Source organism: Ylistrum balloti, unplaced genomic scaffold (assembly GCF_031769215.1).
Source record: "Ylistrum balloti isolate Yb309-2 unplaced genomic scaffold, AGI_CSIRO_Ybal_v1 Utg369856, whole genome shotgun sequence".
NCBI classification, from domain to species: domain Eukaryota; kingdom Metazoa; phylum Mollusca; class Bivalvia; order Pectinida; family Pectinidae; genus Ylistrum; species Ylistrum balloti.
Window position 1 is genome coordinate 666,103 of NW_026782006.1, and position 20,962 is coordinate 687,064.

At 37.5% G+C, this 20,962-nt stretch overlaps 2 protein-coding genes across 2 annotated transcripts in view; one reads left to right on the top strand and one right to left on the bottom strand.

The window, feature by feature from the left end:
* LOC132545746 (afadin-like) overlaps positions 1-15,668 on the top strand; it is a 78,348-nt gene extending 62,680 nt beyond the window's left edge. The window contains exons 18-27 of the mRNA XM_060209434.1: positions 900-965; positions 3,546-3,619; positions 4,284-4,402; positions 5,791-5,946; positions 8,180-10,191; positions 10,517-10,638; positions 10,831-10,842; positions 11,346-11,460; positions 11,711-11,824; positions 12,063-15,668. Coding sequence (XP_060065417.1) covers positions 900-965; positions 3,546-3,619; positions 4,284-4,402; positions 5,791-5,946; positions 8,180-10,191; positions 10,517-10,638; positions 10,831-10,842; positions 11,346-11,460; positions 11,711-11,824; positions 12,063-12,947 — 3,675 coding nt within the window. The 3' untranslated portion in view covers positions 12,948-15,668. The remainder of the gene's footprint in view (positions 1-899; positions 966-3,545; positions 3,620-4,283; positions 4,403-5,790; positions 5,947-8,179; positions 10,192-10,516; positions 10,639-10,830; positions 10,843-11,345; positions 11,461-11,710; positions 11,825-12,062) is intronic.
* A 1,519-nt stretch (positions 15,669-17,187) lies between these two features.
* LOC132545758 (intraflagellar transport protein 88 homolog) overlaps positions 17,188-20,962 on the bottom strand; it is a 30,239-nt gene continuing 26,464 nt past the window's right edge. The window contains exons 23-24 of the mRNA XM_060209446.1: positions 19,921-19,938; positions 17,188-17,662 (exon numbers count right to left, since the gene is read on the bottom strand). Coding sequence (XP_060065429.1) covers positions 17,538-17,662; positions 19,921-19,938 — 143 coding nt within the window. The 3' untranslated portion in view covers positions 17,188-17,537. The remainder of the gene's footprint in view (positions 17,663-19,920; positions 19,939-20,962) is intronic.

Sequence of the window (20,962 nt, forward strand, 5' to 3'; positions counted from 1 at the left end):
GAAAATTTTAAAGAAAATTTTATTTGACGATATCCCATTTGAAAAATTTGATAGATGTATTTCAATTAGATCTAGCATGATCACATTCTTTTGCTTTCATTTCCTTCAAAACTTTTGAAAGTGTGAAGGAGAAGAATGAAAATTAAATCAATATTTGTAAAAATATTAAGATGTAAGAAACTAGCTATTACATATAAAATGGATTATTATCATTCTCTGAGGGGAAAACTGCTATCTTGTAGACACAAAATACACCCCAATTAAACCTGAAATCATTTTTACAATTAAATGAAGATATTTTGCATATGAACAATACATTTCAGTAGCATTAAGGCGGGGATCTGTGCCCCAACTACACAGAAATCTGAGGACATACACCTGGACAGAAGCAATGTGTTACAGTTAGATATTGCCACTCCCCTTCATCTGGTGCGAGATACAGACTCCCCACCCCCAGTATCTCTCTAGATAAAAAGTCTGTATCACAATACCTTAGTTCTCTGTGTTCTGGTGTATCCAGTTTCACTACTCCACCCATATGTTTCGATAATCAATGCAATTTTCTTTGTTTTTTTAAGTCCATGAAATTTTTATCATTGTGTCTTTAAGAAAAAACTTACCCATTATATGATAAAACTATCAGTAGTCTGATAATCTGTGGGGAGGATTAGAACGTGTCAGATGTCAGGTAGGATTTTACCCTGATAGAACACCTGTCATATGTCTTGGAGGGGGGGATGTTTGGGTATATTGTGTTGTATGTGGTGCATGTTTTGTTATTGTGTGTATTTGTTAAATGTCAAAAGCTATCTGTTTTTGCTTAAGTTTTCTACTTTTCACTTTAAAAACTTATTCAAATTTTTATTGTATAGTATGTAAATTTTGAAATTACATTGCAGGGTGAGGGACAAAAGGAAAGAGGGATCTATATCAAATCAGTAGTACAAGGCGGTGCTGCTGCTCTTGTAAGTATTCATGTAGACCTATCCACATTTACTGGGAGGATAACCAACAGATTTCTAACTTAGATGTTACCACCTCACTCATCATTTTCTCATTAAGTGTTTCACCCAGAACTTATCATTCATTATGCATGAATGGTGTTCCAAAATTTCTGTTTTATTCACAAATCTGTCATCATCCTGTATTTTTTTTAGCCAAGTTTACCTTAACAGATCCTGTATATATTGACACATGCCAATCAGTGTTTATACAGAGGTCTCTAGTTTCACACCATAGTGGTGCCATAATAGCAAGTATTTACAATCCCAGAAGATTTTCTGTAATGATTTGAATACTAAATCTGTGAAAATGATAAAGGCAGACAACAATCTGGTGTTGAACAAACAACTGTGTACTGGTCACCTGGTCGCTTGACCAGGCGTTACAGTAATAAGGTTTTATTTATCAAGTCACGGTCAGGTGGTTGAGATGACCAGATAAGGGAAGAGTAATGACATGTCTAGCCAGCATAATCACACACAAACTGATGACAGGGTAGATAACTCCTGCCTGGCTCTTCTGTGATATTACCAGATGTACAGACCTGCAGAACAAATTAGTGTTTAACTGTTTGCATCTGAGTTATGTCAGACACCAATCATTTCTTTGACAGCACTTGTATTATCACTCAGGAATGTCTCTTTGTAAATGTTGTAATCATCAAATTATTATAAAATACCAATATAAATATGTACATAAAAACATGATCAATATAAACACTAAGGACTGGTATCAATGAGTGTCCTCCATAAAAGGACATGGTTGATCAAGTCGAGGAGACCCTCACTTTCCAGTCTGATGTTAGCAGTAATGTACTGTTATGTTGGTTGATGCATTTAAGTCAATAAAACCCTCACTTTCAAATCTGATGTTAGAAGTAAGGTACTGTTATGTACTTACACAACAGTTACAGTAACATCAACAGTGAAAAACAACATTGTTATCACATGGCAGATAGGTATGTAAGTCAAGGAAGGTGTGAGACATGTGTTCCCACGACAGGACCTGGTAGTACCACACTGTACAATAAACAGCCTCTAATACCCATGTTATTGAGATTTCACGGAGACATTTTCTGGATCACTGGGTGCTAAGTGCTGTAACAAGTTAAGCTATGTGTGGGGTTCTTCCTTACGTCTGGTCACAGAATCACCTCAGCAATTATTGTAATCAAACACACCTGAGATTCCTCCTGCCTTTTGACAGAGACTTGGGAAAATCTCAACCAATTTATGGTGGTTCCAGTTGACCTCCGAGTCCTTACTTTTGACATTTCATCCTTTTATAATTGTTGGCCTATCTAGAACAATACTCCGTGAACTCACCTGATGAGATAGCTTGACTGACGGACAGATATGTCACTGACATTACTTACTGTTTGGTTTCATTGTAGCAATGCTACTTTATGGTAATTTCTCAGGCATAATATTAACCCTAGTTTAACCATAGTTTTACCTTATGTTAACAACAGAAATGTTCCTGATATTGGTAAATAAAACAGCAATTAAGTGATTAATTTAGAATCTAGTTTTCCAGAAATTTTAAAGATGTTATTAAAATATGTAATAACAATAAAAAAGTTATTGTAGTATAAAGTGAAATAGAAACTAAAGCTTTACTGCTAGATAAAGGTAGTACCTGTACAAAACTGCTGTCCACATCTTGTTTTATGTTATTTATTTATAATCCAACATCCAGCAGAGACACAAGTTAATATGCATGACTGGTATTTTTATATCTGTATTAGCCTTGTCATTCACTTGATAAAGCATCATTTCTTTTATAAATATTGCAGATAGATAATATCATTGCAGAGTTATAACCCTTGCTTTGTTTCTTTTGCTCCTGTGTAACCAGGACAAGAGTTACATCCCTTGTTTTGTACATTTTGTCCCTTTGTTACAAGGACAAGAGTTATAGCCCTTGTTTTGTACATTTTGTCCCTTTGTTACAAGGACAAAAGTTATAGCCCTTGTTTTGTACATTTTGTCCCTTTGTTACAAGGACAAGAGTTATAGCCCTTGTTTTGTACATTTTGTCCCTTTGTGACAAGGACAAGAGTTATAGCCCTTGTTTTGTATATTTTGTCCCTTTGTTACAAGGACAAGAGTTATAGCCCTTGTTTTGTACATTTTGTCCCTTTGTGACAAGGACAAGAGTTATAGCCCTTGTTTTGTACATTTTGTCCCTTTGTGACAAGGACAAGAGTTATAGCCCTTGTTTTGTACATTTTGTCCCTTTGTTACAAGGACAAGAGTTATAGCCCTTGTTTTGTACATTTTGTCCCTTTGTGACAAGGACAAGAGTTATAGCCCTTGTTTTGTACATTTTGTCCCTTTGTGACAAGGACAAGAGTTATAGCCCTTGTTTTGTACATTTTGTCCCTTTGTTACAAGGACAAGAGTTATAGCCCTTGTTTTGTACATTTTGTCCCTTTGTGACAAGGACAAGAGTTATAGCCCTTGTTTTGTACATTTTGCCCTTTGTTACAAGGACAAGATTTATAGCCCTTGTTTTGTAACTTTTGCTCCTCTTGTTTCCAGGATAAACGTCTACAGGCTGGTGATCAGCTGCTGGAAGTAGATGGCAAGAGCCTGATTGGGCTTACACAAGAAAAGTAAGTTTTTCAAAAATTAACTCCTGGTAATGTACAATATTGAATTAAAATACTGTTGTAGTTTACAGGGGAAAATAGGACTGAAATGAAAACATTTTTTTCAATGTCTTGTTTAGGTTTAAATTATGTGTTCAAAAATGAAGAATGTTTACCATAGTGTAGAATTGTTGAATAATGGCAATATAAAAAGCATCCAATGTTTAGGATGTTTTGATCGGATTAAGGTTTACATTAGCTGCTCTATAGGAGGAATATTGAATGTTAAAATCTGTCCAGGACATCAATGTAAAGTGATTTATAGGTAGATAATAAATTCAGGTGTTAAATTTATTTGGGACATCAAGTGGTCGAGACATAATCTCATGTACGCCACTGCATGATATGTTTTCAATGGCTACTGTGATGCAATATGTAGGAAATGACACACCCCTTAACTATGTCCCATACACATAGAAAGGTAATGTTTGACGTCCCTGACGAGTCATTAGTGCATCTCCTCCTCTACCTGCATGTACACCTTGATGTTCATCAAACATGTATTGGTGTTTGTGGACAAATTTTTATGACCAGCTCATGTATTCCATTGGGTGAAATTACAATTTGTCTGCAATTGTCTGTACTAATGGACTTAAATTAGCTGAAAAAACCTTCTGTTTTTGCTCAGAGCTGCAGAGTTGATGACTAGGACTGGTCAGACTGTATCCCTCAAAGTTGCTAAACAAGGAGCTTTCTACCATGGATTAGCTAACCTGCTCAGTCAGCCCTCGCCTGTAATGCAGAGAGGTAAGTCTTGTCACAAGGAGCACACATGTCAGATACCTGCTCAGTCATTCCTCGCCTGTAATGCAGAGAGGTAAGTCTTGTCACAAGGAGCACACATGTCAGATACCTGCTCAGTCAGCCCTCGCCTGTAATGCAGAGAGGTAAGTCTTGTCACAAGGAGCACACATGTCAGATACCTGCTCAGTCATTCCTCGCCTGTAATGCAGAGAGGTAAGTCTTGTCACAAGGAGCACACATGTCAGATACCTGCTCAGTCAGCCCTCGCCTGTAATGCAGAGAGGTAAGTCTTGTCACAAGGAGCACACATGTCAGATACCTGCTCAGTCAGCCCTCGCCTGTAATGCAGAGAGGTAAGTCTTGTCACAAGGAGCACACATGTCAGATACCTGCTCAGTCAGCCCTCGCCTGTAATGCAGAGAGGTAAGTCTTGTCACAAGGAGCACACATGTCAGATACCTGCTCAGTCAGCCCTCGCCTGTAATGCAGAGAGGCAAGTCTTGTCACAAGGAGCACACATGTCAGATACCTGCTCAGTCAGCCCTCGCCTGTAATGCAGAGAGGTAAGTCTTGTCACAAGGAGCACACATGTCAGATACCTGCTCAGTCAGCCCTCGCCTGTAATGCAGAGAGGTAAGTCTTGTCACAAGGAGCACACATGTCAGATATGAAAGACATACCTCTTGTGATAAACTAGTTATGGCCAACATTAAAATTTTTCAAATGTAGGTCAAAGGTGACATGGTCAAAATTTTTGGTACCACCAGAGAGGTCTTTTTACAAAGAACATGCATGGCAAATATGAAAGCCATACCTTTTATGGTGCTTAGTTAGGGTCAAGGTTAAAATTGACAACAGGCAAAAAGATAGCCCAAAAGCAATATGTCCAGATCATGTGATCTGGGGGCTTAAAAAAAAAGGAAAATAAATTTGAAATGTGCTTGGGTTTTGATTTACTCAGTTTACCAATATTCCTGCTTATACCAAGGGCACCTGTTACCTGTGTTCATCTGTATAGCTAGATATTGATGACATGGTGCTGTCTGATGTAGGAATTGATATGTGGTCTCCTGAGGCTGTGTGTTAGGGCTACATACTGACAAGTTCATCTATACATCATTGATATGAGAATTAACTGGTGTTTCATTCTGGACCAAATACAAGTAGTGGAGGCAAGAGAACAGATATGGGAATAATCTGGCCTGTTCTTCAGGGCTGAATATGAGTTTTGGACGATAGAAACTATATTCAATGAAAGTGTTTGTGTAGGGATTTTCTTACACTTAGATTATCATGTTTGTGTACTCTCTGATATAGTTCATGTCTTCTCTTACATTTAGTTCAAATTTGTAGAGAAACTTAGCAACGTTGTTGTACACTTGTATCTCCAGCTGCCTCCCCGAAAAAGTCTTCAAGACCACAAGAGGAAGGTCCGCCCCCCTACAACGGTAGTGGAGATATGGATCGTGGACGCCACCATCCCGGGCACCGCGACCAGCGCCAGGTGATGAACACCTCTCACAGTCGTTCTTCACCGTCACTGAACAGTACGTATTAATCTAGGGACCCTAGCCTGCGGGTGGGGATGGAGGTGAAAAAGGGAATGGGGGATGGCCGGTTGGGGGGAAGGGGAGGAGGGTGGAACAGGTTTAGGAAAAGTATATTTGCAGGGAGCCTTTTTATGAAATTGACAAGTCGCAAACTCTCATTCAGATATGCATTTTGTGATTAATTTGATTTGATAAAATTAAGAAAAAGTGATGTTTACATGCACGAGAGCTAATCAATAAATCTGATCGCAGTCATTAATCATGTGAAGGCTATCCTGCAGAATACTTAGTACTGGCTTATGTTAGGTAGCATATACTCGTACATTGGAATTTAAGATTTGATTTAAATTCATAACAGAATACAGGAAGGGAGTATCTCACAAAGATATGGAAAATATTTATGGAAGAAGGAGTGCCCTCTGGAGATCTATTTTAGAAGCTGATCTGCGTGAAGTGAAGGCAAAAGCATCAGAAAAAAAATTGGAGGAATTGAAAGAAAATGCTAATATTCAGAATAAAAAGGTTTTATCTTTAGACCGAAGAACAACCCCAAGTCAGAGGTCACTTTGGGATGAATATGTGAGAGCAGGAAAAGTTCATTCAAGTAACGGTCAGAGATTACAACAAAGTAATATTGTAAACAGTGGACAACCTAACCCTTATATAAATGGTGTAGAGCCTGACGATTATTATACAAATGGTTATGCTGATGATGAGATGGAAGAAAAGAAAAAAGATCTAAGGATTGTACAGAAGGAGTTAAAGAAGTACACAAGTCAGGGGATCTGCCCGAGTGGTGTTAGGAAACACATTCGTAGTAAATCTATTGGGGACCTCACTGATCTCAGCAGGTCAGAGAGAAGGAAGCTTGAGAACTTTGTACTGGATCGCCATCAAAACAAACACAGTGCTAACAATGACCAACAGCAGTCTCAGGATTTACTGCGGAGCAAGTCTGCTCAAATGTTGTCTCATAGGGGACGCTCAGCTGGACATGATCGTCCTGTAGGTGGTCATAACGCTAATGTCAGAAACAACAATTATGTAAACAAAAGGCAGAACCGTCATGCTCCTCCTCCACGTCCGAGAAGTGTAGGTTCTCTATCTGGCCTGATTCGTGACCCAAACAACAACCAAGTTAAAAATGATGAGTACAATCGATTTAAGAATTCCAGTATGATAATGAACTCTTCTTCCATTCCTTCCCTTGACAATGGTTCAAGTTCTGTCATTTCATCATCACTTGGTTATGGCAGTGCTGTGTTTAGTGGGCCACCGTATGACCAGAACACTTCTCGCAGTTCTTCACTTGGGTATGGTAGTGATCCTAGTCGTCATGGTTATGAAAAGGGAAGCCACTCTCGTCACTCAATGGCAACACCACCATCTCATTACCATAACCAGTACACAAATGATAAACCCAGACATTACTCCGACTCCAACAGTAGAGGTCAGTCTGGGGTACTGACCTCTAGTCATACCTTAAATGGGTCGGTCAGTAGTTCTAATGCCTCACTAAGGGGTCGACCTGGGGGCAATTTTATTACGAGGAATCCGCGCAGCAAGCACATCACCTCTGCGCAGCAGTATCGTAAGTAAACCGAGAATGATTGTAATGCTGCTTGTTATTGAATTAGAAATCATATGAATGGCATTTTTAGCATTTAGCTGTTAAAAGTGTTTTGTATTTGTTAAATTTACCAGCTTTCAACACAAAAAAATATTTTATTTTCTTTCAAAAAACAAAAACGGGATAGAGACTGATTCACAGGACATAATCAGCCTATAGTCAATCTCTGGTAATTGTAGATATTTTGGATTAATTAGAATTAATGTTAGAATTAGATACATTGTAGCTTGGTCCTGTCATTTCTCTTTTGTCTGTAAGACATGTTGTAACAATCTGCCAGTCAACATAACTTAGCTGCAATAATAAATGTAACAGGTAAATGTTTTTAGTATGGACTGAAATTGATTATTAAAATGTTGTCAGATAATGAAATTATTCTCTTACTTTATACTGAATTTGAGCTTTGTTTGGGATTGAAGGCTCATTGACCGATTAACAGTAACCCCTGGTGTTCTAGGTCCCCTAGACAATGTTGATATAACAAATAGGATCAGTTTGATGTCTTAGTAAATCAACATAATTCTGAAGATATTTGTTTCTAAATGTTAATGTATCTTTATTTTTGTGTATTTTTGTAAAGTCTTTTCTTTGTTTTGCCAGGTGATGGAATGGGGTCTGATCGAATGAAAGCAACATCAACAGGAAACCTGCGGGACCCTTCGTTGTCTCAAAACCAGCCCCCAAATCCACAGGAACGGGGCATGCATCCCCGTGACTTGAGAGACCCTGGACTAATGTCCAAGTCCATCCCTAACCTTCGAATGGACAATTCATTTGACAGTCGTGAACAACAGCAGATGCCTCCTCAGCAAATGCGACCAGCTGCATCTGTGGGTGCCCTACAGCACGATTATTACAACCACAGTATGGACAGGCGCGGTGATCCCAGGGCACATGACTACGAGAACCAGCAGGGTCTGGATCCTAGGCTCAGGAATGTTCCAGACCCAGGGAGAATGGACCGCGGGTACCCAGAAGCAGCCCAGTCTTTACCTCCAAACATGGGTTTGGCAGGGGGTAGGGGTCCTCCTTCATCAAGAAATTCACAGTCAAGCTTCAGAGATGAAAGGCCGCGCTCCGAGTATTTTGGCCATCCACCTGACCGAGTTGACATGCGAGAGGAACGACCAAGATCAATGGAGATCAATGCTAATAAGATTCATGAATGGCAGCAAAAATACAACATGGATGACCACCATTCACAACCTTCACCACATGAGAGGAGTTTCGAAGGTCGTGACCCTAATTATGTAAACACATCACGTTCTCCACCCCACTCCAGTCCTGGCTATGTAAATTCTGGTGACATTCCAAAAATGAGTGCTAATAATGAGGCACGCCAACCTAACTTTTATGAAAATACAGTGCCAAGACAAACGGAGCCACAGCCAGCTTTCCATCAGATGAGAAAGCCTCATTTAGATCATGCACCGCAAACTGCACCTAAACCCATGGTGGCCACCAAACCGGCCTCCCGGGTGATGCCTGTTGACATTCCTCGTGTGGAAGCAGACAATCGACAGTCTCAGCCCCACTTCTTTGACCCCAGGACACAGCAAGGCCAGGCGTCACCAAAACCTATGAACCAGTCCAGCTATATGGCAGGGCAGCCTCATGTGGTACATTCTCCAGGTTACAATGATCCTCGTAATGCCAGTCTTCAGAGGAACCAGAAATTTCCCCAGAATAGAGAGATGTACAACCCTCACCAGAGCCCAGAATTACCCCCTGCTCCAGTAGACATTCCTCCCGAGCTTCCTCCCCCTCCTGCAGGTATGGATATGGATGATGATTTACCTCCCTTGCCACCGCCTCCTCCTTCCCAGGACTACAGGACGGACCCTCACATGCGTGATGATATGGATCCTCCCTATGCAAATCAAGGGGATCCCCGCTTCGGCATGCCTCCCAATAGTTACCAGTCATACAACGCACCTCATCAACAATCAAATTACTCCCAGCATCATTTTCAAGACCCACGTCAAGATCACTCCATGATGGCCTACTCAGAACCACAGCGACATCCTCCTCCTCAACAGTTGCCGCCAGCTAAACCACAACACATTCATCCTCAGCACTACCAGCCAAACCATGACTACCAGAATATTAGTTATGAGGGGCGCTCACCAAATCGCTCCTTTGAATCTCCATCTCAGCATTCACCAGGCCAGAATGTTTATGAGCCATATGACAACAAAAGCGCTTCATTACCCCCTAGCAGTATGGCTCCACAGAGCTACATGTCCCAGCCACCTATGAAAAACACAACAATGCCACGCAATATGGCTGCTCCACAGCAGTTCACATCTCAAAGCAAAAACCGACTTGTTGCAGAGATGGCGGAACGTAACAAAGAGGGAAAGCCTATGAGTTCTGCTTGGGAGCGTGATGAGAAGGAGAGAATTGAGAAGGAACAACAACTAGACATGAAAAAGGCAAGGGAGGTTGAAATTTCAGAATTGGAATCAAGGCCATATCTATCCCCCCAGGAACAGGACAGGCTGAGAAAGCTACGACTGGAACAGGAGTTTCAGCGCCGTGTTCAGGAGGTAGAGGGACGTGGAGAGGATGAAGATGACTCTGACCATGACATTTCAAACAACACGCAAGCGGTAAGTCATCTCTACAAATTAGCACCAATACTGTAAACATACATATTTTGGTGGTATCCTTATTTTAGCACGTTCAGCCCTAAAATCTGATTTAGTTAATTGCAGTTTCTGTAAGTTGACAGTGTAGTCAATATGCAAATTCATCATTGCAATTATTTGTTTAAAATCAATATTATGATTAAATTTGAGGGTGCCCAGACAAGTTTGTTTACAGTAACTTTATCTGATATTTGATAAAGTTTTCATATTCTGAACTACGTATGTGAGGTTTTTCTCTTACTCTCAATAAACAAACTATTATGTACAAACTCATGTATTTCTACAGGGACGTGAGTTTATGATCAATACCTTGAAGGAGGACATTATCAAAGCCCAGAAACACATGGAGGATTACAATCGCAAACGTATGTTTGAGGAGATGGACAAAGAAAAGGAACGTAAGGCAATGTAAGTATTTCTCGGATGTTTAATCACAGTTATAATCACCAAAACAAATCTCCAAATGACATCAAACTTAAAAATATCATATCAAGAGAATGAAGAAAAAACATGTTAATTCAAAAGACAACCATATTTGTGATGTGAATTTTATATGCAAACAATACATTAAAAATAAAGGACTAATTTGGTTTTAAACAGGATTGAGGAAAGGTAAGTTTTGCTACCAGATTGAATGTTAATACAAATTATTATTACCTTTAATGATGTTGAGAACCCTTGCAAATGAAATACTATGAACATTGTCCCCATGGTATTGCTGTAGATAATCTCCCAGACTAAATGGCACGTGTTGGTTATGTTTGGAGTAAGATATATCAATGCACAAAATAAAAGTTACAGCACATTGTATGATGATATATCACTGCTTTCATTCACTAGCTTCATCAGCATTGGCACTGTTTCATCCCATCCTGACACTTTCTCCCAGAAGTCCTAAACGCTGCATCTCAATTTCTCGCATGGTCATGCATTTGGTGAAAAAAAATTAAAAAATTTAGTGAGACAGTTTTGATTTTTTTGTAACTGTGTTTAGGATTAGAATAGATTCTTGACTCTGTTAACTTGATAGAAACTGGATAACTTAAGTAGATTTTTTTTTAAAGATATCAATATTTCATTGTGTGGGTAGGTGATAAGGTGTTTTCTGGTTGTAGTTTGGAGGGAAAGCTGGAAATTTTCGAAAGGGAGAAAGAAGAACGACAAGAAAGGATTCGACAGCGTCAAGAGAAAAGACAACGAGAACAGGAGGAAAATCTACGTAAACAGAAGGTTAATTTGTTATCTTTTACATATTAACTGACCTCACCAGATATGTACAATCCAGCCTGATATAGCAGTTAATATTTAATACAACAATTGATTGGATGACTTGTTAGATAGCCATTGTTTGTACCATGCTGTCAACTTTTGGTGTTTGATTTTCGTAATTTACAGACTGTGATACGTGTCAGTTGTACTGCAGATTTCACTGGATATATATAAATATATATTTTAAAAATGAAAATCTTTAATGATTTAGGAGCTGAGAGAGAAACAACGACAAGACTATGAGGAACAAAAACGCATCATGGTAGCTGAAGAGGAGAAAGTTCGGGCGAGGAAGATGGAAGAAATTCAGCGACGAAAGGAAATTGTAAGTGATGACTAAACTGTGTTCCTGTATGTGATGTATAACTGATAGTCAGGGGATATTAATGGAAGCAAACAAAGAAAAGCTCTATCTTGTTTTATTTACGAAAAAAACTTTCATTGTAATGGAATTCAGTCATACTATTATCTAAGCTGTAATACAGTTCCTTTTAATAAGTGTCCAGAAAATGTTGTTGCCTCTAATATTTAAGACATCTTATGTGAGAATTCTTGTTTTCCAGGAGCGTGAACAGAAGAGAAAGGCTCAGGAGGCTCGTGATGCTGAGGAGAAGGTCCTGCGTGCCGAGGCAAGACGGCGTGAAGAAGAGTACAAACGACAACAACAAGAACAACGTGAGCGGGAACGTAGAGAAGCGAACCGCGAAATTACTGTAGGGGATGAACGTAAACGTCTGGAGGTGTTGACTGTACAAACACAACAGCAGTATCAGCCTTACGCTAATCTCCCTTCACAGTACTCTCCTCCAGACAGGTACACCATCAATGTACCTCCCCCTCCCACCCGTGGCTCCTCATACGAGGTTGCAACAAGATCAAATGGTGGCCCCACTAGTTATGATGCTGCAAATAGATCAAACCCTGGTATGGTGAACAGTTATAATGGATACAAAAATAATTCCACTGCTGGACGAGCTCCTCCAGAACCATCCTTTAAAAAGTCGGTGAAATTTAACACTCAGTTGGAGACGCAGATAAACACTTATAACGAAGACCAAGGCCGGGGTAACTCAGTGTCATCATACCGGTCGTCTGTATCGGACCAAAACTCGCCATCATCACCCAACATCAACCCCTCAGCACTAGACAACAATAACAGTAATGCATTTACCCCACAACAAAACCACATAGATCAAAAATATACAACAACAGAAACCACGCCAACTGTTATCGGAGCACAGGAAGTGTATCGGGACCCACGGAGTAGGATAAATGCTCAAAAGGACTTCAGTATCGGACAACCTTTTAAGAAAGGGCAAGAAAAAATGTCCTTCAAAGACAAAATGAAATTCTTCGCTGCAGAAGCTGGAGAAGAAACTCCAAAATATAAACCCAAAGCATCGAAAACTCTCCGAAATATAGAATCTCAACTACATAACGGACAGTGAGATCCTCAGTACCAACCTGTGTGAGGGACTCTGGGATGTTAAGTACAGACCTGTGTGAGGGACAAAGTCAGAATGTTCCATGGGTGAAGTGTTGACTTATTCCTCATCCAACACGTAAGAGAGTTATTCCTCTGGGCAGTCTGATTTTCAGACTTAGACAGGAATGTTTGTTAAAAGTTGGAGGATGTTTCCTTACGAGTTTGGGAAGACATGTGCTGGCCTACAGTGTTTATGAGATCACTATTGGTATCTGTGGGCATTACATTGTTTTTGAAATTACTTGACATATTGGATGCTGTATGTATTGTTTACAGTATAGTACACAAACTTTTGATGTACTAGAGACAGAATGTATCCCCTTATAATCATTCACCTGAAAGGTACCCAGTTTATTATCATAGATTTACGCGGCCAAGTGTTCAGGGACTCGTTACTTTAATTATGGAAATTTGGCTTAGTAATGATATTAGTAATTATTAAAATTCCAACCAAAACTGGATCAAAAGTGATAAAAATTATTGTAGTTGCTTTCAATATTTTGTTACTGCTTTGAGCTAACGAGACTGTGAACATCTCCGAGGTTATAAACGTAAAAATTGTTGTGCAATTTTTTTTTTTTTAATTTTAAGTATTAAATAAATTCATTTATTATTATTATTGGTTACAAAGTATGATTTTGATTATGGAGTATGATTTGGGATTAGCCGATATTATATGGCAGGCTGTGATCCTTTAGTACACATTTTGATATTAGACTTGGTGATTCTGTCAGTGTATATAGACGTAGAGAGGAGAGCTGTGTACGGTCATACCTACATGGACAGTACAGAGGACTGAGAGTTTTATATAACTATTATGCAGCTTTTTGTACCCTATTGTACAAATATTGTTATCAATAACAAATAGAATATCACTGTTACAAAGATTGGCACATATCTACGGCTGTTGTACATAATGATATGTTAGGTACGATATATTGAATAGGACGAGAAGAGGAACAAATTATACCCCACGTATGTGGAAACGGAAATGCATGTGTGGACAGAATGTGTGTACATGTGTGAGTAGGATAATTGGTGCACGTAGTTTACCATAATAGTCCTGAGGTGTGAAAGGTAATGTGTGTTCAGCTCACTGAAACACAGGTATATATATATATATGGACATTTGTATATAGCACAGATACATATGTTATGTACATAGAAAGAGTTTTATATTTTGATAAGGTTGGAGGTATTGAAAGATGTTAGTGATTTTTAGTTTCTCATCCGTAGGTCATACAAACTTGCAGATAACTTTAGTATGGACAGGCTAAGTAGTCGCAGGTGAATTTGCTAAACAAGTAAGTCACAGGTAACTTGACATGCAAGGTAACTTAATTTGAGTCGGGTAATTTTCTGTCATACCTGCACTTCCTGTCACCTTTCTGGTAACATAAGGCTTATTTCTACACCTATGTTTATTTTGATCTTCAGTGATGAACTTTCGAGTATATTAAAGTTCTGCTTATTGGTGTATTATTAGCGGTTGAGTAATAAGCTTCAGACTTAAAAATAACTTATTCTGAACCTCAGAATAGTTGCTACATTCCAATTTTACCATTCCATAGCATTCTTGGTTGTCAAAACGTTTTCAGAAGTTCTAAGCACAGTACGTAGAAAATCCAATGCATATACATATTTGAAATGTCTTTCTGAAGAAAATGTCATTATTTATGCTTTTTTTTAAAAAAAACGTGTTATTGAGGTAAATCCAAAGACTTTGGCTAGCTTTCTGAACATACAGTGTTGATATTAATTTTCCCATAATTCATTTCAACTATAGATTTCAATGGTGCGTACAGTTTAGCTTTGATGTACTTATCAATAGCTGAATCCATGTTGTACAGAGGATTAAAACAATTTTTATGTGATTGTTTCTCTCAGTTGTGAATCTCTATTATCAGTTTTAAAATCAGTGACATGAGTGAAAGTTTTTAGAATAAATTCAAACTTAAATTTTGAAGCTTTCATTGGAACATATTGAAAAAGTATGGAGATAGATTTTTCCTTCATGTTCAGAAATGATCTTGCTACAAAGTAACTCTGGTTGATATTTTTGTGTTTTTTTTTTTTTTTTTTGGAAAACACGATACCAGTTAAACCCTGCCGGTGTTATCTTGGAAGTATTTCACGCACAAATTTCTGATGAATTTCTGTGTCATGTTACATATCCTCCTATCAATCTTGGTTGTGCCTTACTCATTCCAGGTTGTGAACCGACACTTGTCTGTTGTTGTAACTATTATGGTTGTAAAGGTTGATGGCTATATATCATTTGTAGATATCCTCCTGTTTCCTCACTGAATGACTCTCTCCCTTCCCAGATGTTACTGATATTGGTCATTGTACATTTCATGGATATAAAAATAATTTCCTCCTGAAGTTCTGTAATAACAAACCTCAGCAAGAGCATCAAAGGGAGGTAATTTGTGTGCTGTGCTGATAAGTCTGTTTAATTGAGAAGTAATTATAAATTTGCTAGAGGCCAAACAGTGTTAATCAGAGGAAGAGAGTCCTTGTTTTACCTATTGACACCCAGACTTGTGTAGAAACGCTTTGACTGATCTGTCTAGGACTGCGGCCAAGTTTGTAGACTTTTTATTTGCTGTAATGCATTGTAGTATTTCATCGCATGCACCTGTAATCAATGCTAAGCAATAAATTAACATATATAACATCCCATACTTTTTGTTTCTTTATATGATTTATGAATCACCAACAAGAATGAATTAAGGTTTTACAGTCCTCTAAGGGCAGTTTTGAACACCTGTGCTTCAATGTACAATGAATACAACTTCACTAGGACCCAAGCTCTCGGATTTAATTATCAAATTCAAATTATGATAGCAGTGTTTTAGCTCCTCTAGAACTACTCTCCATGAGTTGATTCCCTTTCTTTTTTTCATTATTCCCAAAATCAGCATGACGCAAGTAGAGACCACGAGGAATCTTCATGAGTAATTTGAGAAAGATTCACTCAGTCCTTCTGAAGAAATAGTGATAATCTTTCATTGTCAAAATCTAAGATGGCAGTCTGTCAGTCGTTTTTTTTTTCTGATCAGTCCCAATAGTAAACACGGCTGTAGCGACGAAGGGGCACCTACACTTGAGATAGATACATCTAGTTCTTATCAAGAAATATCATGAACTTTTTACGGACAGACATTTGATGGATATAGGACAATTTGAAAAGCCCATCAATCATCATATGATGGGCTTTTATAAAAAAATCATAAAATGGAAGAATTACAAGAGTGGTTTAACTATTGTAACTTGTTCAAAATCCATCAGGTATGCGAAAGTTATGAAAATTTCAGCACATTTTAAAATTCAGTAGAATTATAGTCTCAATGATATAAAAGGCACAGAAATACAACTTGTCTTGTATATGTATAATTATATTGATCCAGTAATTAACACCATTCTTATACTGTACAGTCAATGTGCTTATACTGGGGTCCTGTAATAAGACCACCCCTGATGTTGAGTCAGAAGTATGTGTTGGCTCCTGTGGTTCTGTAATAAGACCACCCCTGATGTTGAGTCAGAAGTATGTGTTGGCTCCTGTGGTTCTGTAATAAGACCACCCCTGATGTTGAGTCAGAAGTATGTGTTGGCTCCTGTGATTCTGTAATAAGACCACCCCTGATTTTGAGTCAGAAGGTATGTGTTTGCTCCTGGGGTCCTGTAATAAGACCACCCCTGATTTTGAATCAGAAGTTATGTGTTGGCTCTTGTGGTTCTGTCATAAGACCACCCTTGATTTTGAATCAGAAGTATCTGCTAGCTCCTCGGGTCCTGTAATAAGACCACCCCTGATGTTGAGTCAGAAGTTTGTGTTGGCTCTTGTGGTTCTGTCATAAGATCACCCCTGATTTTGAATCAGAAGTATGTGCTGGCTCCTGGGGTCCTGTAATAAGACCACCCCTGATGTTGAGTCAGAAGGTATGTGTTAGACCCGTTACAATTATTTTTACTAGTCCAACACTAATATGTAGATTTAGGGGCGGCTATCTCTTCCAAACATTTTTCATTTCTAGATCAGTATGAACCAATCACTATGGGTGGTGAAGATACAGTATATAATATCAAGATGTAACCAATCCACATATTCTGTAGAGAGTAAGACTTGGCCTGTCGACTGTATGTTTGTTTGAAGATTAATTGATGTAGAAGATAGGTCAAACACAACAAATATGTTTCCATGTAACAATGATTTAATGAATATAGTATCACAGTTGACAAATTTGCGTTTCATCAATTTTCAATAAATAAATAACTATATCTTACATACTAATCAGTGGCATTTCTGTAATGACATCAAAACAATTTGACACTGTTTATAAGATGTATCCATTCTGCTGCACACAACAAAAAAATGTCATGTACTCTTCTAACGCACATGTAAAATCACTGAGGTTTGCTCAATTTTAAAAGTCAATAGTAATCCAGAGATTCAAGTCAGGACGGAATGAGTCTACCATAAAGTTATTAATTAGAATGTTTTGTTTGACAACATCAACACAGACATCGTTGGTGAAGCTGTCCTCTACTCTGGTAACATGTCTTCTCCAAGTTCTTCATCAAACATATCCTCCTCTGCTTTCCCTCCTCGGACAGCAGCTGTCTTAGGACGTTCCATTTGAGGCCCCAGAGGATCACTGTAGGATGCATCTGAGTGGACAAAGTACATCACATAAAAATCTTTATACCTAAATCTAATAGGGTGTAAAGACACTACAGCGGAATAAAAACTAAATCTGTTGTGGGAAGTCATATACACAAGCTTTGTGTATTGAGCTATGATGAATGGTTACATAGGCAGACATGGCAATTGCTATATATCCCCATTTACTGAGTGGAAAGCTCCTTTCTTACTTTCAATGTATCATACATGTATTGGAACACAATGATACATACACACCAACAGATATACAACAAACCTTCTGTCAGCTCAAACAAATATAAATACATATTGTTGAACCTGTACAGATATCGAAATTATGCCCGTGAATATAAATCCAAGTTCAAAATATCAGAGTCAATATTGCCTGAAATCATGACGAAATGTTTTAAAACGTACTAGCAAGGCAGGAAAGTACAATGGTACTGATCAGTAAGGGCATTTTTGTAAAAAAACAAAGATAATAATATGATTATTTTCTGAAACACTTTGTCTAGTGTGCTGCAATAAATGTTAATCAACTGTTTAGATATCACAGGTTTTATTTCGATCTTCATCACACTGGATATCACGACAAAGGGACCATGTTGAAAGCAAATGTCTGCTGGTGTATTGGTGGAAGTTAGAGTTAAAATAATTAATCATTTTAATTGTCTTTATATGAATTATAAGTACTATTAAATAATATAAACACCTAGTTCATGTACCCTGATGTTAGTCTGTAATGATAACGAGATACTCAGGTAAATATAAACACCTAAACGGGATACTCAGGTAAATATAAACACCTAGTTCATGTACCCTGATGTTAGTCTGTAATGATAACGAGATACTCAGGTAAATATAAACACCTAAACGGGATACTCAGGTAAATATGAACACCTAGTTAATGTACCCTGATGTTAGACTGTAATGATAACGAGATACTCAGGTAAAAAAGTTGCAAGGAGTTTAGCACCCATCTAACTACCTTTCACTCAACCGTGAATATAAAATCTAAAATGTTCCCAGGACAAGGTTTATGTTATAGACCTTAGGAGCTAAAACCAAAAGTATCAGAAATATCGATGTTTTACTAACTTGTTAATGACAGGGTAACAAAGAAAGACAAAAGATGTGACTTTAAGTTAGAGAGAGATTGTTACACATGATAACAAACATAAAAAGTTAACAGTACCGTACAGTATATGGGATTAAGTGGGAGTGAATTCAGTAATCAATAGTCCGAACAAATATATCAGTTTCCATTACGTCAATCCAAAGACCTGAAGGCAATATCTCACTACTGGTATTTGGTGACTATTGAAAACATAAGAATCTTAAAAACTTGCTAAATTTAGAGTGAAATAGTTAAACTGATCTGTGTGAACAACATGACATACCCTAAAATCTTAAAACAGAGGTCAGATTTGAAAATAATCCATGAATTCTTTGCAGGGAAAATTATGTTGAAAAATAAGAAGATCACAACTAGAATTAATTCAAGTGAAGAATACAATAAACAGGCTTATCTATTTCACAGTTACTTTCAAAAATACATCTTGTCATGTAGAACTGCCTTTCATTGTTTAAATTATAACAACTCATGTTTGGTGAGCAAAGCGAGATTACAACTAAAAAATAACGGAAGTCACACGTTACTTTCAAGTTTTTTGGGTATTACACAACACAAAGCAAGTATACACAAGCAGAAATAATGTTTGTCATGGTTAGCATCATAAGGAATTTGATTCTGTAAAGGAGTAGTTCCATACTGAAATTCCCTTCACCTCCAGTCAACAATTTATCTACTGGAGAAAACCAGCATAAGGCCCATAACATCTGCCAGGGGAGATAAGCAAGGCTTCCACACACAATGAAAAATGATGGTAAAAGCTTATAAGCCTTCTCATTTCAAAAAAGAAAGTAATGTATATTATGTACAGAGTGAGATCAAGTTCTGCAGATTGCTGTATATATATATATCTATCACATCAACACGGATACAAAATCTAAATAAAAATTCAAAGCCATAAACAAAATCAGAAAAAGAACATAATTACTGTAACAAAATTGGAAAAAAAAAAAAAAAAATAAAATAATAAAAAAAAAAATTAAAACTGATAAAAGTGATATAATGAAGACAATAATACACAAATTTTCCCTAAAAATTGAAGAAACCATTAGTGTGTTGAGGTTAGATAAATAATGGATAAAGGACCAGGAAAAGACTACAGAAGAAGAATCGAGGTACCAACACTATACCTACCATTTTTGATATCCTCTCCTTCAGTAATAAGGAACAAATAAATTTCAAAAGATTTATGTCAGTGAATCACAAGTGAAATTTTAACATCTATCAAACCAGCTTTTTATAAAGCATTAACATAGGACATTTTAATTGTTTACTTTTCAATTCAAATTTCAATCAAAAGGAGTTTTCTAGTAAGCCTGAAAATATACTAACTAACCTATAACCTAGTCTACATAACCTATAACAAGGAGTTTTCTAGTAAGCCTGAAAATATACTAACTGACCTATAACCTAGTCTACATAACCTATAACAAGGAGTTTTCTAGTAAGCCTGAAAATATACTAACTGACCTATAACCTAGTCTACATAACCTATAACAAGGAGTTTTCTAGTAAGCCTGAAAATATACTAACTGACCTATAACCTAGTCTACATAACCTATAACAAGGAGTTTTCTAGTAAGCCTGAAAATATATTAACTAACCTATAACCTTGTCTACATAACCTATAACAAGGAATTTTCTAGTAAGCCTGAAAATATACTAACTGACCTATAACCTAGTCTACATAACCTATAACAAGGCGTTTTCTAGTCTACATAACCTATAACAAGGAGTTTTCTAGTAAGCCTGAAAATATACTAACTGACCTATAACCTAGTCTACATAACCTATAACAAGGAGTTTTCTAGTAAGCCTGAAAATATACTAACTGACCTATAACCTAGTCTACATAACCTATAACAAGGAGTTTTCTAGTAAGCCTGAAAATATATTAACTAACCTATAACCTAGTCTACATAACCTATAACAAGGAGTTTTCTAGTAAGCCTTAAAAAATATACTAACTGACCTATAACCTAGTCTACATAACCTATAACAAGGAGTTTTCTAGTCTACATAACCTGTAACAAGGAGTTTTCTAGTCTACATAACCTGTAACAAGGAGTTTTCTAGTCTACATAACCTGTAACAAGGAGTTTTCTAGTCTACATAACCTATAACAAGGGGTTTTCTATTCTACATAACCTATAACAAGGAGTTTTCTACTCTACAT